Source organism: Uranotaenia lowii, chromosome 3 (genome assembly GCF_029784155.1).
Source record: "Uranotaenia lowii strain MFRU-FL chromosome 3, ASM2978415v1, whole genome shotgun sequence".
NCBI lineage: Eukaryota > Metazoa > Arthropoda > Insecta > Diptera > Culicidae > Uranotaenia > Uranotaenia lowii.
Genome location: NC_073693.1, coordinates 18,813,834 through 18,835,125, shown reverse-complemented (window position 1 = coordinate 18,835,125; position 21,292 = coordinate 18,813,834). Strand labels below are relative to the sequence as shown.

The 21,292-nt window shown below is 37.6% G+C and overlaps 1 protein-coding gene across 1 annotated transcript; it reads right to left on the bottom strand.

Annotated features, from left to right (window-relative positions):
* Positions 1–415: 415 nt before the first annotated feature.
* On the bottom strand, positions 416–20,918 carry LOC129755585 (mucin-2-like). Its single transcript, XM_055752149.1, has 2 exons — positions 20,517–20,918; positions 416–3,655 (listed from the first exon to the last, which is right to left on the bottom strand). Exons 1-2 carry the CDS (start codon positions 20,517–20,519, stop codon positions 620–622), a joined length of 3,039 nt encoding a protein of 1,012 aa, XP_055608124.1. The 5' UTR covers positions 20,520–20,918; the 3' UTR covers positions 416–619.
* Between the last annotated feature and the right edge of the window lie 374 nt (positions 20,919–21,292).

The window sequence follows — 21,292 nt, the reverse complement described above, 5'->3', positions numbered from 1 at the left end:
TAGGTTTTGGAATTGGATTTTTTTCCGCTCGTATAGCAAACTATAAAGCTAAAATTAATTTTGAATCTTTTAAGCCTCTCTCAAACAAAGACTCGTACTCAAGTCGATGAAAAGTTAAGTATTTTTATCGAAAGTAGCTCCAATTTGGGTTAAATGACTCTCATTATCGAGGAATCGAGGAAAAGTTAAGTATTTTCATCAAAAGTTTATCCAATTTGGGTGACCCGCCTCTTCTTATTCATTATCAATCGTAAAAGAGATTATTAAAAAGTTGGCATGTACTGAGATACTTCAACCACGAAAACGAATTCTATCGAAATTTTTTTGATTTATTTAAATTAAGTTAGTTTTTATTAGTTCCATCCGAAAATCTCTGTCTCAAAAAAAATGTTCACTTTTCGATTTTTCACACTGTTGTCATTTGTAAACACCCTCAAGCAGTTGTGGTTCAAATATCACATCAAATTTGAAAGTCTGGCAACACTTTTTTTCTTCCTTCAACTCACAATAAAACAGAGAGCTTCGACACGCTCTAGGATAGGGGTCTCAACGATCGACCGTCCGCCATCTTATACACTAGAAAAAAAAATTAAGAGATCTACTTCCCACACGCCTTCGCTCATCCCGGAAACGGAATACTGGGAACCCGGTAGTGGTAACCGTTTGCGTCTAGCGTATGCGAAGGGATGACCCCGGAAGATGGCACCGGCACCGGTGACGATGGCACTTTGTCCTGCTGCGGTTGTTTTTGCTGCTGGGGAACTTGTTCGTCGTTGCCATCGAAACGAGGACTGACGGTCGCTAGTTGGGTTTGGATTTCGGAACCCTCCGCCGCTTCCGGTTCGGGATCGGTCGAGGAAGGCTGCTCCGGGTCTGGCTCTGGCGTTCGCTCCGTTGATGATGGATGATACGTTGTGATTTTGTCGGTTGTTTGTTGGGGTTGCTGAGGAAGTTCACTAGATGATGGTACTGGCTCAGTTGGGAAAGGTTCATCAACTTCGGACTGGGAACCAGTTGGGGAAGGAGATTCCGTAGATGGAGTTGGATCACTTGAGAAGATTGAAGGGGTCTCGCTGGAGGGTGTAGAAAATTCACTGGGCGAAGGGGTTTCGTTTGTAGAAGAAGGTTCACTGGGCGTCGTGGACGTTTCGATGGACGTCGTGGGTGCCTCACTGGTGCTACGATCACTGGATTCCGATGAAGGGGTATCTTCGACGACGATCCGTATTCCGGTTTCGATGGTTGGGAGGGGTGGTAGATATCCGTTGTTGGTGTCACTGTCCAGGCCGTTGATCTCCGAGATGATGGCCATCTGCTCGGTCGGGGATTTTGTTGGAAGGGATGGAAGGAAGCCTGGTGATTGATCTTGACCGTTGATTAGACTGTCGGAAGGAATCGTTGGTCGACTGGTTGATTGTGGGTTGTAAGCCGGAGGGTAAGTTGACGGTTGACCATAACTTGGTTGGCTTGGCTCGTTATCTGGAGGTAGGTACTCGGGAGCCGATGTGGAACCTGTCGTATTGAAGGGTTGTTCCGTGGTAGTTGAGTACAACGGTTGACCTGTGGGTTTCGAGGTAGATGACTGAGGATCGTAGGAAGTGCTCTCAAACGGTTCGTAGGTGGTGGTAGAGGTAGTCTGACCTTGAGAAGGGTACTCGGACTCCCCAGTCGTTGGGAAAGATGGTCCGTAGTTTGTTGAAGGCCTATTGGTGGTCGTGTCCTGACTTGGATATCTGCTAGTCGTAGTTGTGTCAGCATAACTTGAGCCGAACGTAGTTTCATCATTCGGTCGTGGGTAATCCGGGGTACAACCAGATCCCGGAGAACATGGTTCGTACGGATAAGGACTATCTGTAGAACCGGTTGAACTTGGTTTTTGAGTTGTTCCTAGGCTAGGATTGCTTCCGGGGTAGCTGGAGCTTGTTGTCGTTGGCTGTTGAGTGTAACCAGGATTTTCCGGTTGCTGAGGCTGATCATCTGGAGGCAGATATTCGGGGGCATTGGTCGAGGGTATTTCTCCATATGAAGGTCGTGAAGTTGAAGCAACCGTTGACGGAACCTCTGGTCTGCCGGTGGTTTGCTGAGTTGGCTCTTGTTCTTTGGGTACAATCAACTCTGGGTAGGGTTTAGGAGGAATATTGTATCCATTGGGCTTACGAGTGGTCGTTGTGGAAAGTATAGTTGTGGCAAGTTCATTGATGTCACCAGGTTCACCTATCACTTCATTCAAATTAGGAGGAAGAACAAGATCGGGTTTGCTTGGGTACTTATCGGCAGCTGTAGTTGGACTTTGAGTAGCCGGTCCCTGGGTATAACCTGTCGATCCGTCTTCAGGTGTCACTGGAATATCGGGATTTTGGCTGAATGGACTCAGGGTTGTCCCCTGGGGATAGCCTTGAGTGGGACCTTGAGTGGTAAAATCTTCACCAAAACTTGGAGAGAAGTCATTAGAACCAGTAGAAGGATACTGAGGTTTCGGGGTAGAAGACTGCTGAGGTCCTGGTGATGATCCCTGAGGATAATCGGTAAAGCCATTACTCGGTGAAGAAGGCTGGTCGTAGCCGGTGAAACCATTTGTTGGTCTCTGCGTTGAACCTTGTGGAGTGTAACCGTTTGAGGACTGAGGTTTTGGAGATGAAGGCTGTTGAGGACCTGGTGACGATCCTTGAGGATAATCGGTAAAGCCATTACTCGGAGAAGATGGTTGGTCGTAGCCGGTGAAACCATTTGTTGGAGGTTGTGTAGAACCTTGAGGAGTGTAGCCGTTTGAGGGCAGAGGTTGCGGAGTTGATCCCTGAGCAGGGTTTGTGGAACCGTATGGTTGATCGATTCCTGGAGATTGTGGCTGTTGTGAACTTGGAGATGATCCTTGAGGATAGCTTGGGAATCCTTCGCTTGGCGTCGATGCCTGTGGATAACCGGTAAACTGATTCGGACCTGGAGATGACCCCTGTTGAGGTGTCGGTGGACTAAAGGATGTTGGATAGTCTGAAATTTCACCATTCGTAGAGGAAGATTGTGGATAGTTTGGATAACTATCTGTTACAGGAGTCTGTGGTGAAGACGGATAAGGGAATCCATTTGGAGGTTGAGAACCACCTGGTTGATTGGGTTGATGAACGTATGGCTGCTCGGGGACCTGTGATTCCGATCCTGGACCGCTTGGACAGATTGAACCAGGGCATTGTGGATTTTGGAAGCCCGAATTCACATCCGGAAAATCTCCTAAGTCAACCGGAGGCAGGTACTCGGGAGCTTGCGTAGAAACCGGTTTGATCAAATTTGCATCCGGATTGATGGGAAAATCGAACGGATCTGTAGGTTTGTCATAGGTATACCCATACTCGGCGGTATTTTTCTTGAACGGGGAAGGCTTAACAGAATCTCGGAATACCCGATTAGCATTCGCTTTTTGCTGTGGAAAGAATGATTTAGCCCCCAAACCATTTACCTCGGATCCGCTGACTGGCGTTCGGATGTTGAAAACATTGAACTCATTCTCGTTAGCCACTCGGGTCTCCAAATCGGTACCATTGGAGCGGAAGTTTCGGGGCTGTCGATTTCGGGGCACATTCTGCTTGAAGAGGTGTGAAACATCAGGCCGACCGAGGCCATGTGTCACCAGACAGGCCGTCGTTATCAGCAATCGCAACATCTGAAATTAGATCAAAGAATAGAGCAGCATTAGCTTTCAAATCAAAAGAACTATAACCTCTCGTAAAGCGCCATCCGAAAGAAGAGGTATTAGAATAGATTTCGGGTCAAACTGGTAGAAGTTTGGAAAGGCGACCCCCGATCCGATCAGCTAGCATAACACAATTAGCGATGGTTTTCCCATGGAAGACCATCATCATTGCGGTGATCCCCTTCACCGGTCCATTGACTGGCGGCGGCTAGCTCGGCATGATCAAGAGTCAGTCAGTCAGTAGATTGGCTTTTTTTAACAACCCACCGGCTGGAAAAAGTGATGGCTATTACCATGAAAACTACCGCGCCAATGGTCGATTCTCGGCTGTTCGATGGGGTCTTAAATTAACGATCATTGTGGCGGCTTTGCTCGCTTCTGAACGTGATGGTAAGGGTTTAGAGATACCAGAAGCTACATCGGTAATTGAAAAATTACTTGCGATATCGATTTTTTTGCTTATTCAAAACAACAATTAATCTAATATCAACTTAACAATATTTCGAAAAAATACTCAAAAATTGTACTCATTTTGATCGATTACTTCAACTGTAAATAAAAAATAACTGATTGATATTTACCAAATGAATATGTTTCAATTAACAAGTCACTAGCAAACCTTCACTCAATGCATAGAAGGTGGCTTGAAATCAGTAAGTTCTAATCACGGATTATTTTTTATCAGGGAACTTCCGAGCGATCTTGACACCTGTTGTTGTGCGTTACTTTGTAACATTTCCAAGATTGATGCGGATCCATAGTAGCCAACAAGGTCCTGACCTCAGCGCCACTTAAGTCTGGATAATGCTCCTCTTTTTAAGAAATCGTCACCGAGCAACCTCATCAGAATATCATTTTGGTCCGACACGAATAGCTCTGCCTCTCATCAATTTCCTATACCTACTTCAGGTGAGGTTGTTAATCAGTTATAAGGCGCCAAGAGCCTATAAAGTAAAAGATCGATCAATTCAACGGCGATCACCATCAGGGGGCATTCTGAAAATTCCTTATCAAATAATTATCGAGCCGTTCTTGGATGTGATTCGTTCGGCTTCAATCATTCGATTTGATCCAGCCTGAATTCCCAATAATGTCGTGAGAACCGTTCATGAACAAGGGCTCAAATGCTTTTGAACAGGGGTGAGCAACCCGCGGCCCGTGGGCCGCATGTGGCCCGAGAGACCCTTATGTGCGGCCCGCGAAGCTTTTTTCATGTTAATGCCTAAACTTTTTTCTACAATGGATTATTAGGAAAAAATGAATATGACATGGTCAAATATGCGCTAATCTGCATTACCCCAACAATCATTCAGATTGTCAACCTTTTCCCTAGCTTTAAAGCATTTTATTATGTTCTGTTCAAGGCATAAGTGCAATATTGTTTATTGGCATAATGTAATATTAGAGTTTTTTTTTATTATTTAGGAATCAGGATACATTTTTCCTAATAATACAACTCCTACAACTTTGAAAAGCAAAATCCATTAAAGTGAGGAAGAGCAGCTAAAAATCGAAGGCTACGCATGATCAAAGGAATTTCGAAGTCCGTTAGTCAATTATTTTCGTTTCTAGCAAAAATAAAGTTTTATGATAAAAAATATGATCAGCAGATAATATTTTTCAATTAATCTATCGAATTCGTCAAAAAGGATGGTTCGATTAGCATTAAAATACTATAAAAAATTAAAACCAAAAACTTATGAAATATTTTTTATTTCTGAATATAGACGAAAATTACGAAAGTTTAATAATAAAGACTGGGTGAACGTTTTTAAATGTTATCAACTTGAATTATCCGGCATCCGGTTACCGACACAAATCAAGATTTTGATAAAAGCAATAGATATCTGAAATTCTGTGATTCGACCCAAAAGGTCTTTGACAATTATCTGTTATGTTTTTTTTTTTTCAGAAATTTGATAAAAATTTATAACAAACATCGATAAATTGAGTTATTTCACTTTTAAATCGCATTCCCCATAACCAAAGTCATTACAAAAAATATCTAAAAAAGATAAAAAAAAATTAAAAAGCTGCATAAAAATTCTAGAACTCAGAATGTAGTTTTGTAGATAATTGCTTAAAAATATGTGAAATTGAAAATTTTTCTTCCAAGGCGAATACAATATTTTATATTGTCCGAATACCGCAGCTAAGTATCATTTTGTTGTTGTTTTTTGTGCTGTTTCGCATGCGAAAATTGATCGCTGGTGATCACCGACGGGGTGTAGACAAAAGCGGCTCGCCGCTTTGGTTTTGTTTGCAAAAGTTGGGTATGCGTGTGAGATGGATGAATGCGAGAGAATGAGTTCCGCGTTGTGTTCTCGGTGCTGTGGCAGAATTACAACGTCAGATCTGGTTCTCTGTTTTGGAAGTTGCAAAAAAGCTTTCCACATCAGCTGTTTCCCACCTGCGGTGTCTGACAATTATGACTGTTTTCAAAAAAATAAAAATGCTGTGTTTGTATGTGATGATTGTTTAGAAAATCCAGGTGCAGATAAAAATTTTGATAATTTAATGGAGATTATTAGAAATATTAATGATAAATTCGATAAATTGAAATCCCAAGTATTAGTACCTTCAAATTTGAAAAAACAAATTCAGGAAATTGTTCGTGAAGAAATAAGTCTAGCCTCTAAATCTGAAAATGAACGTAGTAATGAATCTGTCAGATATCATTTGCGTTCAAATTCAAAAAAACGAAAATTGAATGATAACGAAAAAACGCCAAATATGTCCTACTCTAAAGTGGTAAAGACATCAATAGCACAAAATGCAGTTTTATCAAACGTGAGCAATCTAACAGTGAATAACAACACTCCTGTGAAATTTTACAATGTGGAAAGTTCGAGCAAAAACAGAATTTCTTCTCTAGTTAAATTGGAAGAAACAGTTCGTGTCAAACCGAAAACTGAACAGGATATTAGTATCACGCGGAAAGATATAAAATCGCATTTTGATCCGGTAGCAATGGGTGTTACTTCAGCTCGTTATATAGAAACCACAGGTGAAGTATTGATACGATGCGTTACGAAAGAAAAAGCGGAAAATTTCATGGTGCATTCTTCAAAAGTATTGGGTAAAAAATATTCTGTTGAAATTAAACAACCAGCTAAACCAAAGGTAAAAGTAGTGGGATTTGAAGAATCCAAAGATTTTAAGGATAACGATTTTGTCGAGCTTTTAAAAAAGCAAAATCATTTAAATGACTCTGTAATTACGGTAGTTAAAATCGAGAAGAATAAGAAGTGGACAAACAATCCCATGATTGCTACCCTAGAAGTTGATTCTCAAACTTTTACTTCTTTAATAAATCGTGGAAAAGTTAATGTAGGGTGGGAGCGCTGCAAAATTTTTGAGGCCATCAATGTTTTAAGATGTTACAAATGTTGGAGATATGGTCATAAAGCTGAATTTTGTAAGGAACCGATCTGTTGCGCTAAGTGCAGCGAAGAACACGAAATTAATGAGTGCAAAGCTCAATTTGAAAAATGTATAAACTGCGTTAACTTCAATAGTACAACTACTTCGAATTCGGAGAAAATAATAGATATAAGTCATCCAGCTTGGAGCTATGATTGCGAGATTTATAAACGTAAAGTTGCAAATGCAAAAAAAATTTATTGACTACGGTAAGTAGCAATCAAAATCTGATGTTTTGTATCTTAATGTGTGCGGTTTGATAAATAATTTCGATGAAGTTTGCATAGTTATCCAGGAACTAAAACCGGCCGTTGTAGTTTTGGTTGAAACTCATCTTACTGAAGATTTGAATTCGGATTCATTTAATATTATAGGCTACGAAACGGTACATTGTTTTTCTCATTCAAGGCACACTGGAGGAGTTTCAATGTTCGTCCGAAACATCTTTAAAATCGACACCTTGCTCAATTCAAACTTAGAAATGAATTGGATACTGGCAGTAAAACTAAATGATGGAAAAAGAAAGGCAATCGTTGGAGGAATTTATCATTCACCCAGCGCAAGTAATCTTCGCTTTATGGATATTCTAGAAAATCATTGGCTTAATGAAATTGTAGAAGATGAAATCGACAACATCTTCTGTGGTGATTTCAATATCAACTTCAACAAAGAAGCAGAGTGCCGAGAATTGAAACGTGTTATGGAAGCATGCGGTTTTCGACAAATTGTCACTGAAAACACGCGGATAACGGTATCCAGCAGTACTAGGATAGATTTGGTTTTCACAAATGTGGACAGAGCTGAAGCGACTATCATTTCAGATTACCGCGTATCGGACCACGAATCAATAAATATTTATGCTGGGTTTGGGCTTGACGATGTCGAATCAGATACCCTTCAAATAGTGAATGATTGGAGTCGGTATAATAGCAATGTATTACGCCAGCTTCTTGAGGAAGGTTTGCCAACTTTGAGATGCGCAGACTTTAATGAGTTGGTAAGACGTATCGATCTATTGTTAAAAAATAGTGTTAATGCACTAGTAGGGCTAAAAAGTGTTCGTAAAAAACTGGCACTAAATGGTACTGGTTCGGGTACTAACTGGTACTCCAGAGAGCTTAGAGCAACAAAAAAACGAAGAGATAAACTTTATCGACAATTTTTAAGAACTAAAAGCGAACAAAGTTGGCGTAATTACACAGTTATGAGAAATGAATACTCGCGTAAAATAAAAGAAGCAAAAAACCAATCTATTCAAGATGAGCTAGAAAGAAACAAATACAATGGTAAACAACTATGGAAATCGATAAAACGTTTGATAAGTTCAAATGGGACCAAAACTGGATCGATCTCGTTCAACGGAGTTGAAATCACAAATGAATCTGAAATTGCTGAGAAGTTCAATGACTTCTTTATCGATAGCGTCATAGATATTCATGATAGTATTCCGGCAGGCTCTAATGGCTGCTTGGATCAGATTATTTATAACGGCGGAGACTTTCGCACATTCGAAGCAATAAGTAGTCAAGAATTTGATGACATAATAAACAACATGAAACCCACGGCTGGTATAGAAAATGTTTCATTACGTGTTTTTAAAGATTCTTTACCTGTACTAGGAAATCCTTTGAGAGATATTATTAACACAAGTCTTCAATCAGGGAGAATACCAGAAACATGGAAATGTTCAACTGTAGTTCCGATTGAAAAACAAAATAAGGCACGAGATGCAACATTATATCGTCCTATAAACATGATGGAAATTCAGGAAAAAGTGCTAGAATTAGCAGTGAAAAGGCAGTTTTTAGGCTTTATTGAAGACGAAGAAATACTAATTGCCGAACAGTCTGGATTCAGGAAGCAACATTCAACAGAATCTGCAGTGAATTTGGTACTACGAAATTGGAAGATCAACATCGAAAATGGTAACTATACAGTTGCTGTGTTTCTGGACTTCAAAAGAGCTTTTGAAACAATTGATCGAGAAATTCTGATTTATGTGTCAACAAGAATTGGCATCAGTGGGACAGTTCTTAACTGGTTCAAGGACTATTTGGGTAACAGAATGCAAAGGACAAAATTTGGTTCATCTTACTCGCGATACAGAGAAAACAACTTAGGTGTCCCACAAGGAAGTGTATTGGGTCCTTTGTTGTTCATACTTTACATCAATGACATGAAAAAATGTTTACAGTATGGTCGTCTGAAGCTATTTGCGGATGACTCAGTCTCCTATTGGAGTGGCAAGGATTTGGAACACGTCATACAAGAAGCAAATGCGGATTTAAAAAATATTGCTAATTTTTTAAAACATCGAAAATTGTGTCTGAACCTCAATAAAACTAGCTGGATGATTATTGGAAATCGCAAAATCGGAGTATGTTCAAACCTATATATTGATGGTTGTGCACTCGAAAGAGTACGTCAAGTCAAATACCTGGGAGTACAAATCGATGAAAAGCTAAATTTTGTAGCTCACATCGACTATACTATTAAGAAGATTGCTATGAAATACGGAGTTCTTTGCCGAATAAGTAGATACATGACATTCTGGTCAAAAATAATCTACGTGAAATCAGTGATAACGCCACACTTTGACTATTGCGCTACAATACTGCTACATGCATCAGATACGCAGACAAAGCGGCTACAAAGAATCCAAAACAAGATAATGAGAGTGATAATACGATGCAACCGATATACTCCTAGTGCTTTTATGCTCGATATGCTGCAATGGTTGTCAGTTAAGCAGAGGATTACATACAACAGTTTAATTTTTATATTCAAAATGAAGAAAGGAATGTTACCAACTTATTTGTTGGATGGCCTGCAGTACGGAATCGATATCCACAGATACAGTACAAGGAGAGCTCAAGATTTTAGATTGCCAAACACGAAAAAAGAGATGAGCAAACGATCTATTTTCTACAACGGATTGAAGATGTATAATGATCTACCGATGAACATCAAAGACAGTTCAAACTTAAATGTTTTTAAGAAGCTGACAATACAATATGTCAAACAGACAATTTGATACAAAGACTAATCCTAAAAAGGATCATATCAATGTGATGAAGTTCTGACGAAGCATCAGACAGAAAATTGTACGGTGATGGACATACGCGGGAGTAAGACGAACAAGTCGTACAGAAATTGAACTATCAATGTTAATATAATTATCCAGAGGATAAAAAAGTCCCTCCCACTCCTAAAGAAGCGTATGGGGTGGAGGTTGTACCCAAATGGGCCATTGGGACCATCACAAAAAAAAAAAAAATTTTCTGTGATTTCGACCACCTTGTTCAATTTCAATTTAAGAAACAGGGGTTTTAGCGTTTGAAGAAAAAAAATCTAGGCTTTGAGGACAAGTTTTAATTGTGGAAAAAAAATCCCACAAAGTCAATTAGCGATTCAACGTCCAACGCTAAGAAGACGGCGATTTCTTTGAATACATATTTTTCACACTCTTAGCTATCATTGTGGAAGGCTCCAGGAAATTTTTAAATGAAAATGATGACGAATAATAGTACCATCGGTTTTAACAAGCATGTTTTATGAACGAATATTTGTCAAGAAATACTTTAAAAAATTGAGAGAATTGAAAAATGACATAGATTTAATGATGCACCTTCTCAATATCGGGTATTCAAAAAGTCGTGTTGAATTTCTGATGTTAAAAAAGTGATTCGATTTATCTTTTCTTTTCCAGACTTGTTTTCGCCAAAAACTTTCGGTTATAAATATTCCACGAAGGTCTGTATATTATTGAAATAAAAAGTTATTATAAGTGCGGCCCGCCGATAAAATTTCAAATTTAAATTGGCCCGTTGGTTCAAAAGGTTGCTCACCCCTGCTTTCGAAGATTGTGGGTTGTACGTACATATTTCCAAGAGAACATGACAAGTGAACACAAGGAACGTCTTTTTAAGGATGTGGAACTGTATTCAACTCCATGATGTTTAATAATAGCGTAGTTACAATTATTTATTTTTTATTTATTTTATAATTTTTTAAACAAGAGTGTAGTTACAATCACATTTAATTCTAATTTATTGAATGATGCTATCGAGCGAAAAATATACCAAATATCACAAAAATCTTTTTTTTTATCCTTATTCATAAGGATGACCTCAGAGCCGAAGGGTTGCAATTTATTTAAAACAACTGAAAATTTATTCAATTTTAGTTTAAAACATGAAGAATGAACTAAAATTGATAGTTTTTGCACTTATTCCTCTTTGGTTCGGAAAGCCTCATTATATAAAAAAAATAAAGTTTAACTCTAGAAAATGTTCAAGGTCAAGGTCAACCTGTATTTTCATCATTAACATATAATAATAGTGTCAAAAACTGAAATCATTCAAATAACGTAAAAATTAATGAGTAAATTGTATTCCATGATTCGATTCCGATATGCTTTTTGCCGATATGTCTATCTTCAAAATACTAATGCCAAAATTTCAATCATTATGAAACCTTATCGGTAGATGTTGCACTTAAAATATAAGTCTGTGCTTAAACTCCCCAGCTGGCTCTGAGGGCTTCATATTCAGATATGCAAACGCTAGAGTTGCAAATACCACTCGCCTCGAGAACTTTCAGCTTCCTTAAAGGCTAATCTTGATTTATTTACCAGGCGTTTACAACGCTTCCGATGTTTCACGTTATATTTTTTTCTACAGATATTGCTGGATAAAACTCGGATGTGCTTGCGTTTGTGAACTTTGAAAACTGTCTCACATAAAAATTACTTATATTACTTGATTTATAGGTACAACCCTACAACGAGCCGCTTGAACAAAATAAAAATAACATAGTTTAATTTTCCAGAAAAAAAAAATAGAAATCACATAAAGTTTGAGGATTTAAAGGGTGATACGGTCAAAATTTGGTCAATATCAACTTGTACACGTATTTCTTTCAATTTTGCATTTAAAAAACCTGAACACCCCTCATTTTGAAGGTGTGTGCGTGTGTAGAATGTTGCTCCTATTTTGATTTTGGAATTCACTCTTCAGTTGTCAAAATGCTGTCCAAGGAAGAAGAGCAGCGTATCAAAATTTTGCTCGCGCATCGCGAAAATCCGAGCTACTCGCACGCAAAGCTGGCAAAATCACTAAAAAATGCCAAATCAACCATAACAAATGTAATTAAAGTGTTTGGGGAACGTTTGTTGACAGCCAGGAAGTCTGGATCGGGGGGGGAACCGGAAGTCGCTGAGACGACAAAGAGAGTTGCCGGTAGTTTCAAGCGAAACCCTAACCTCTCTCTCCGAGATGCCGCAAATAAGCTAGGTGTATCGTCTACAACCGTGCATCGAGCCAAAAAACGAGCCGGACTATCAACTTACAAGAAGGTAGTGACTCCAAATCGCGATGATAAACAAAATACGACGGCAAAAGCGCGATCCCGGAGGCTGTACACGACGATGTTCACGAAGTTTGACTGCGTGGTAATGGACGACGAAACCTACGTCAAAGCCGACTACAAGCAGCTTCCGGGACAGGAGTTTTATACGGCAAAAGGAAGGGGAAAGGTAGCAGATATTTTCAAGCAAAAGAAACTGTCAAAGTTTGCTAAGAAATATCTGGTTTGGCAAGCCATCTGTACCTGTGGCTTGAAAAGCAGCATTTTCATAGCTTCCGGGACTGTCAACCAAGAAATTTACGTGAAAGAGTGTTTGAATAATCGTCTGCTGCCTTTCCTGAAGAAACACGGTTGTTCCGTACTGTTTTGACCAGATTAGACATCTTGCCATTACAGTAAAAAGGCCATGGAGTGGTACGCCGCCAACAACGTGCAGGTGGTTCCCAAGGACAAGAACCCTCCCAACACGCCAGAGCTTCGTCCAATTGAGAAATACTGGGCTAATGTCAAGCGGAGCTTAAAGAAGACCAAAAAAACTGCTAAGGACGAGCAGTAGTTCAAGGCAAACTGGCTTTCTGCGGCGAAGAAGGTGGACAAGGTGGCTGTACAAAATCTGATAGCAGGGGTTAAGCGTAAGGTTTTCCTTGACCAAATTTTGACCGTATCACCCTTACCACTAAAAATCCATCAATCTATTGCGTCTTAAAATGCCAATATTTTCAGTTACTCAAAATCTTTTCGATTTTCAATGAGGCTGCTAATTTCAAGACCACCATTCAAATTTTATTCCTAACACGTAGCAATTAGTTTACTGAATTGCATACTTTTATGGTATAACATTTTAAAAAAATCTATTTCATAATTCATTTTTTTTTTTGATATCAAAACGAACAACCATTTGTGAAAATTACCTCTTATTGGCCTTGATGATTTACTGACCACGGTTCGTATACTTTTTTGTAAGGTTTCGGAGATATTTTGGGGCTAGGGGGTTCGAGTCAGACCCCAAAACAGTAAAAACGCTTTTTTTTATTCTGAACTTCAGTTTTGTTTACATTTTTGTTCAAAAACTCTCAATAGAATTCATGTTGGAGCTAGGGATTGCAAAATTGGTTTGAAACATGTGTAGATCCAAAGAATAATTTTATCTACTTTGAAGGGTGAATTTTTATTAGTTCCAGTCTCTGTAGTCTAAGATACTGAACTTTTAGTGGGAGATTACCTAAAGCAGTTCTGAGTCGTGCTAAAAAAGCATCAGCGAATAGAAGAAAAAAGTAGAAGAAGAGCATTTAGTTCATAATCAAGATATTTTGCCCTTTTTTTGATATTTTATAATAATTCCATATAAAAAATATTTCAGTTCACTTCACAAAAAAGTTTTATAGGTAAAAGAATTGCAACGAAATAAAGCCTATTCCACACTTATGCTGATTCAAGCCCATGTATTAAGAAAATACCATGCCTGCAGGCATCATTTTTCGTTAATTTATTTCAACTTTAGATAAAAATTGAAAAATGTTTTTAACGTAGCTCAAATGTGCGTTACTTTTTCAAACATACAGTACCCGCTCGTTAATCAGGTGCATTTTAACCTAACAAGCTCCGTGATCGGACGTTTATGGGGGCTTGGGCAGGCCCATTTGTTTACTCTTTAAATAAAACTTTGCTTAAAAAATAATCCTTCCTCGGATCAGTTAATTGTTAATCGTTTAAAAACGAAACTTGTGGCTCAGTCGTGTTTTTTTTTCAACATTTTTAGCTTTTGCACTTTTCTGTATACACTTTAGTTGCAGTTTTTTGCGATTTTTTTTTTCATAATATTTTCAAATTATAGCATTGTTTTTTTTCGGCAGTTGAAATAACCAAAAAAAAGTTATCAGAGGTGTACAAATTTGAATTTTTTTATTTTTTTCTAAATTTTTAGGTAAAATATGCCACCCTTATTTAACCATCCTTTACGGTTAAAAAAAAAAGAACAATTAGCATGTTAGGGTCAGATAGATCCGGATTACTGTTTTGGCTGTATCTTCAAAACTACTTAACTGATTTTCATAAATTAAACATGTTTACATGTTCACTATCTATTAATGAAGAAAAAAATGTTAAAATTTTGTAGGTGTCTGAAAATTGAGCCAAAGGCCAAAATGGTTAAAAAAAAAAGATGGCATCTTCGTTCAAAGATCGTAGCCATCCCATTTGAAATAATGAATTTCACTATGTCAGCCAAATTTTGGCTGATTTAAAGATTCATTTAAATTTAAAAAAAGTTTTTGGTTTGCGATATCATATGTCATGAATGGAAATATGAGAAAAAATTAAAAATCATTAATTTTTTTTTTCTTTACTGAATAGTTAACTTATCCTCAACATTTTATTATATAGGGTCCGGCAATTCAACTGCTACAAAACTTTAGGAGTGATTATTACGAAGTATACAAAACCGAGTTAGATGAAACCTTGTCACCTTGTTAACGTTATGTCAGAGGATATTTTCTCGCACTTGGAAGATACCTGGAGATCAGAAGTACCCAAGTATAGTATGGTGGGGATCATCAAGCTACAGTGGCGACACCTACCATGGTGAAGATCATCAAGATGCACCCTGAGAGAATTTCTTGGCGTAGTAACACTAAATTGGCGATAGATTTTAATACACCGAATCAAAATCACCGTCGGATCTTGGAAGATGATCTTTAGGCCCAGCCTTACAAGATCCTAAGATTTCAAGACCTCTCGTTTGAACAGAAGCAAGAGCGGGTAGAAAGGGCGAAGGCGCAGCTTACGCGGTCCGCGCATGAAAAATTTGGAGAATATCGTGTTTTTTGCCGATGAATTCATCGCCGTTCAGCGGTTCGTGGAAAAATAGAACTACAAATTTTGGTTGCCAGAAAGATCACGAACCTATGCAAACGTATTAAAGGCCACAAGACGACAGAAATCTGTCTTATTAAAGATCTGGGTCGGAATCGCCCGGGAATCCTGGGGAAGATCAACCAAACACCCTGAAGAGGTGTAGATCAATCAATTTACGTATCGAAAACAGTTCTACGGCAAGTCCTCGAACTGTGGACCGGTCCCAATTTTGGTTTTGGTTGGTGGTTTTTCAACAGAACCTCAAATTTGCTTACGAAGGATAGAGGTTCCAATTTTTGTTTGCGAATTTTTTTTTTCGAGATTAATTTCGACGGACCTGAACCCTATGAACTTGGCTATCTAGCGTGTACAGAAGCTTGAAGTCTACTCCACAAAACATGACGGGTTGGAAGTTCTGAAGCGCCATCTAGTTAGTCCTGGGATAAAATACCACAAAAACCACCTGCTGTTTTTTTTAGGATATGTGCCTTGAGCTTCTGCAGCGAGTGGATAAGCTCAAAGACAAAAAAATCGAAAGGCGCCAATGGATTTTGAAAATATGATCTGTTTTGATGTAAATCGTATTAAATTTTAAGGAAAAAGTTTTTGTTTCGGTTAAATTATTTGTTAGTTCCAATGTAGCACTTCAATTGCCGGACCCTGTATAATATTTATTTTGTCTTGTCCTCATAATATTAAAACTGTTAGAAGTTAATATTAAAACTGTTAGAACTTATTTTTGAATGAGTACTTTGATACTCTTACCCAGAATATCTGGCAACACTATTGTGTTACCACGAACCCAATTTGAGCAGTCCCGCTTAACCGTGTGATGTTGTAAACATTTATACCGTGTTTATCATCATCACCTGTAATCAGCAATCATTGATCTATTGTTCTCGATTGCAAATTGGACATAGCAAGAGGAACAACAATGTTTTGGATCTGCTCGTGGCAGCAGAAGTCTGCTGCTGTTGAAGGATGCCGGAAGAAACCGTATGTTTCAACATATAATTAATCGAAAAAAATTGTAAACTTCTTCCAACTCGTCAGATTCCTTGATAAAGACAAAATAAACCTGCCGAAACGTCGGATGTAGTAAACAAACATCATTTTATGATTTTTTGAGACTGAAATCGCAGAGAAACTTTTTCAACATTACTGGATCAGTCGATAGGAAATTTAAATATTTAGCTCATATTTATTAAACTAGGCTGATAAATGATTTGATCTTTGAAAACATGGAAACCAATAGAAACTAGCTTAATTGTAATATTTTAGAGATATTTTAATCACATTTTAAGTGAATGTCAAATAAATAACTGAAGAAGGAATTCATATTTCAAACCGAAAATTCAGAATACAAATAAAATAATTCTTACCGAAGGTTTTAATACAAATTTCGCTTTTTGGTTCAATAAAAAAATATTATCTGAAACTCAAATTCAAAAATCGTTTTCCGATTCGGAATTCAAATTTTGAACCAAGGTTCAGAAGGCCGGATATGAATCCGAAATTGAAATTAAAAATTTAGGTTCAGGTTCAGCTAGAAGTTGATTTTAATAATCAGGATAAAAATTTCAATTTGAAAATTTTATAAGGGATTCAAATTGTATGAGATGGAAGTTTCATAAATTTGATATTCCAAAAAGTTAGTTTGGAAAAACAAACCAGAAGAAACCACAAATATAAAATAAAGTTATTATTCAATTTTAAAATTTTATTCTTTTAAAATTCTAGGTTTATTTTTTATTTATATTCACTGGGTTTTAATTCTGTGTTCGTTGTTGAACATTATTTACATTGCAAATTATTCAGGAACAAAGTTCCAAACTAAAATCTTAAATTTTAATCGAGGTTACTAGCGTAGAAAACCAATCTGATTTGAACCGCAAACTTTATCTCTTTAATTTCTGAATATTTTTGGTGGAAAAGAATTAGCTTATTCTTTGCTATTCAAGTATTTACGAAAAAAATCTCTTCAATGAAACCTTGGAAATTCATTATTTAATTTTTAAATCCACATAAACAAATTTGCAACTACTCGGATTTCATTAGGATTTAATATAAATATGTACCTAATTTTTATTGTAATTGCATAGAGTCTTAACATTTTTTAATTTTCGTTGTTTATGAACTGCTCAAGCAAAAATGTTATAGGAAAAATTTTGTCACAAAACCCCCTCATGAGCCGGTTTTTCCTACGGCCCTGGTTTTAGACAAATTCATAAATTTTGCGTATTATTTGAAATAATTTTTATTCAGTCGCCTTCAAAAATCTATGATTTTTTTTTTTAATTTAAATATTAATATATTTCCAAACAATTGGAAGTTGAGGTAATGTTTTTTTTGAAATTTTTTTTTTTTTCGTTTTAATAACCTTAAATCAACTATTAGGACGTGTCATTTTTACGTGGTTTACACATAAAAACTTTTTTGCAATGAACAGATAGAGTCAAACTGTCTTCTACAAAATTGTAGCCGAGTTATGTAAGTTGTATGCGAGCTATGGTTTTTTGAATATTATAATGTTAAGGTGTGTAAAAAAACAGTATTCTGGCTATAATTTTTGTGAATGAATTAATAAAATAAAAATGTCTCCTAAGCATCTGTATGAAATAAAAAATTGTACATTTTTTTTCTCAAAGCTCTAACTTGTATCTGGAGGCGTTCGTTAGTTATAAGAGATTTTTGGCAGTTATAAGGGATTTTTTGCAAAAACTGCCAAACCTCGGATTGGTGCAAATTCACACATATAGAGTCCCTGTGATAGAAAACATCCTAATTTCTCGTTCAAAAGTCGAATTTTCATCGTTTTATTATTTTCCATGTTCATTACTATACTTAATTAAGCGATTAAGCACATTTAGTATGTAGAATAAAAATAAAAGTTGAAAGTTACAGAACTTTTTTGAACATTTTTGATTTTTTTAATTTATGCAAATTTGACTAAAAGCGAAAAAAATGTGCTTAATCGCTCATTTAAGCATCGCAATGGACTCAGACAAGAACAAAACGATGAAAATTTGACTTTTGCACGAGAAATAGGGATGTTCTTTATCACAGGGTAATGTGTGAATTTGTATTTAAAATTCACAAACTTTGGGATTTTTTTTTGTCGTGCTTAAAAAAACCCTGCTCCCACAATTTCACAATCACATATTTGATATTTGAATTGAATAATGTCGTCATAAATTAGTTTTTTTGGTTTGCACCAATCTGAGATATGACTGTAAAAGTACAAGTTTTAGCTAAATATTCCTTATTTCTGACGAATACCTCCAAATACAAGTTTGCATTATGAGGGAAAATGTGCGAATTTTGATGTCATACCAATGTTTAAAGACATTTTTATTGTATTAAATCATTCATAAAAGTTATAGTCAGAATACTCTTTTTTCGACACACTTTAATAGTCTAATATTCAAAAAATCATAACTCTCTTACAAAACGTCATATTTTGTGGTGTATTTAGTAAATTTAAAAATTGTTGGCTACAATTTTATAGAAGATAGTTTGGCTCTATCTGTTCATTCGAAAAGTTTTTATCCGTATATCATGCAAAAATGACACGTCCTAATATTTGATTTATGGTGATTAAAGCGCATGGTTTGATGAGTATTTTTGCTGGAACACCAGTTGTTTATCTCTTATAGAATCTTCGAAATTAATTTTGTCACGATAAAGTTCTGTCTTTGACCACTGTGCATTATTAGTTCTGAGTTCCAAAATTCCTTTTTATAAATTCTAAGTTCTGAGTGCAAATACATATCTACGATTTGGATTCTGAGTTCTGAATTCCGCGTTTTGAATTCTCGATTCAGAGTTCTGAGTTCTAGGACCTCAATGCTGTGTTCTAAATTTTAGAAGCAAAATTCTGAGTTACAATACAATTGCTGAGTTTCTGAGTTCCAAAATTCGGAATTCTCGATTTATATTTTTCTATTCTGAGTTCTGAATTCTAAGCTCTGATATCTGAGAACTTATTCATGAGTTCTGATTGCTGAATTCTAAGTTCAGAATTTGCTGTTCTGAGATCTGAGTTTTGAGTTTTGAACTCAGTCATAAATCTAAGGTGAATTTTGGGTTCAGACTTCTGAGTTTCTAAATTCTGAGTTCCGAAATTTGAGTTCTCAATCCAGTGTTCTAAACTCTGAGTTATTAACTTTTAATTTCTGAAATCTGAGTTCTGAATCTGTATTTCAATAAATTGAAATTCTAGATCCTGACTATTGAGTAGCATTTCACAAATTTAAACCGATAATTTCAGATCACCTCAAGCCAAGTGCGTTGTCCTTCTTCGAGCCTAGAGGTCAGTAAAAGTCCATCTACGAAAAGGATCGTTCTCACAAACGGTTTCACACACGTCGTCATTTAATAGACATTTCCTTGGAACTAATCTAACGATCCTCGAGCGGTTAGATTTTGATTTACGAGCAGCGTGCGTAGCGTACTCATTAATCTTTGACTTTGAGGCGCGCGCGCCCGCTCCCAACAACGTAAACTTTTTTGAACGAGACCATACCCATGAAGAAATGTCACACTAGAACCACAACAAAACCTTCACTGTAATTTATCAACCGTGCTAGAGTGTGGATTACGAAGCGGTTTCCTTCAAAAGCGCAAAAAGTTTTCACGTTCAGCTCTAAGAAGATAGTCTCTATCTTCACAGAAAGTTCCTTGAACCACCCGCGCCAGTGCAGTGCCAGTGGTTTATCGTTGAAAACGGATGGGTGACAACCCACAAAAAGGTCACAGATTCGATCGTAAAAACTTCACCGAATTACGACATCTCTCATAACTGTCTGCTGCCTGCCTGCCGATTCGGATCTCAATCGGTAGCAGAATTATTAATCGTCGACAAACTAAGTAAACACACAAGTTAATTTCGAACATATGTTGCCGGGGATCATCGGCCTAGATCTCCAGGATTGATCACTGAAATGCACGATGTTTCTCCTGGTACAATATGCACCTGTTGACTTCTCGATGGCACGCTCGATTGATCGCGCGTGGGATGATAAGCCTCCTCTGGATGTTCAATGTGGTTTGATGAATGAAATGTATGCAATAATCACTCTCACTCGCTGAGTTTCGGCGACCGGTCGAAACGATCAAGATAAATCAAGGGTTGGTTGCAAAGGTTATGGGAATGGCGTTCGTCGTTGCTCCCGGGGGGAAAACTCACCATTTTCAGCGGCTGTTCAATCAGCTCGCGATCAAAGGTTGAAGGTTATGCAGCGCTCGTTCAAAGTTTCACAACCCAGGCTTCAGGGATAAACGAAAAAACTATGCACTTTCTGAAGAACCCCGTTGATTGTCTAATTGAAAGGCACCACCAGATTTGCTTCACACAGGCCAAACTGCAACAATCCACTTTCAATTGGGTCTGTGATCGACCGAAAATCGTTCCACTTGATCTCAACAGCTGCTTCAGATTTAAAAATAATCTAGCACGATCCCAAAAAGTGCACCCAACTGATTACTATTCCCTACAGTCCTTAAAAAAAACACAGGTTGCACTAAGCTACACCGGTTTTCAGAAAAAGGTCCGAAAATCCCGCCGAATCTCCGATCTCGACTCGATCAAACAATTATCGTGAATGAAGTTTAGGATTCATCAATCGACATTACTTATATACTAACGAGCAGAAGAAGGGGCATCTTCCCGGTGCAAATCAGCATCTCCGCAGCAAACGAGCCTTCTCGCCAGCAACCACGAGATGATGATCATTGCTGTGTTGAGCATTCGCAAAAAAAGAGAAAATCTTCTCGCTTCCAGAAGATTTTCTATGCTGCCAACCATGTGCTTCTCAATCGTGAAACGGTCGCTCCAAAGCGTGAGCGCGCCAAAATCTCCTGCAAGATTTTGTCGGGCTGCGCAGACATCAAACCACCCCCATCATCACGATCGATCGAGCGGGCTCTCATCCATAATCTAGAGGCCCGAACTGACAGCCCGGC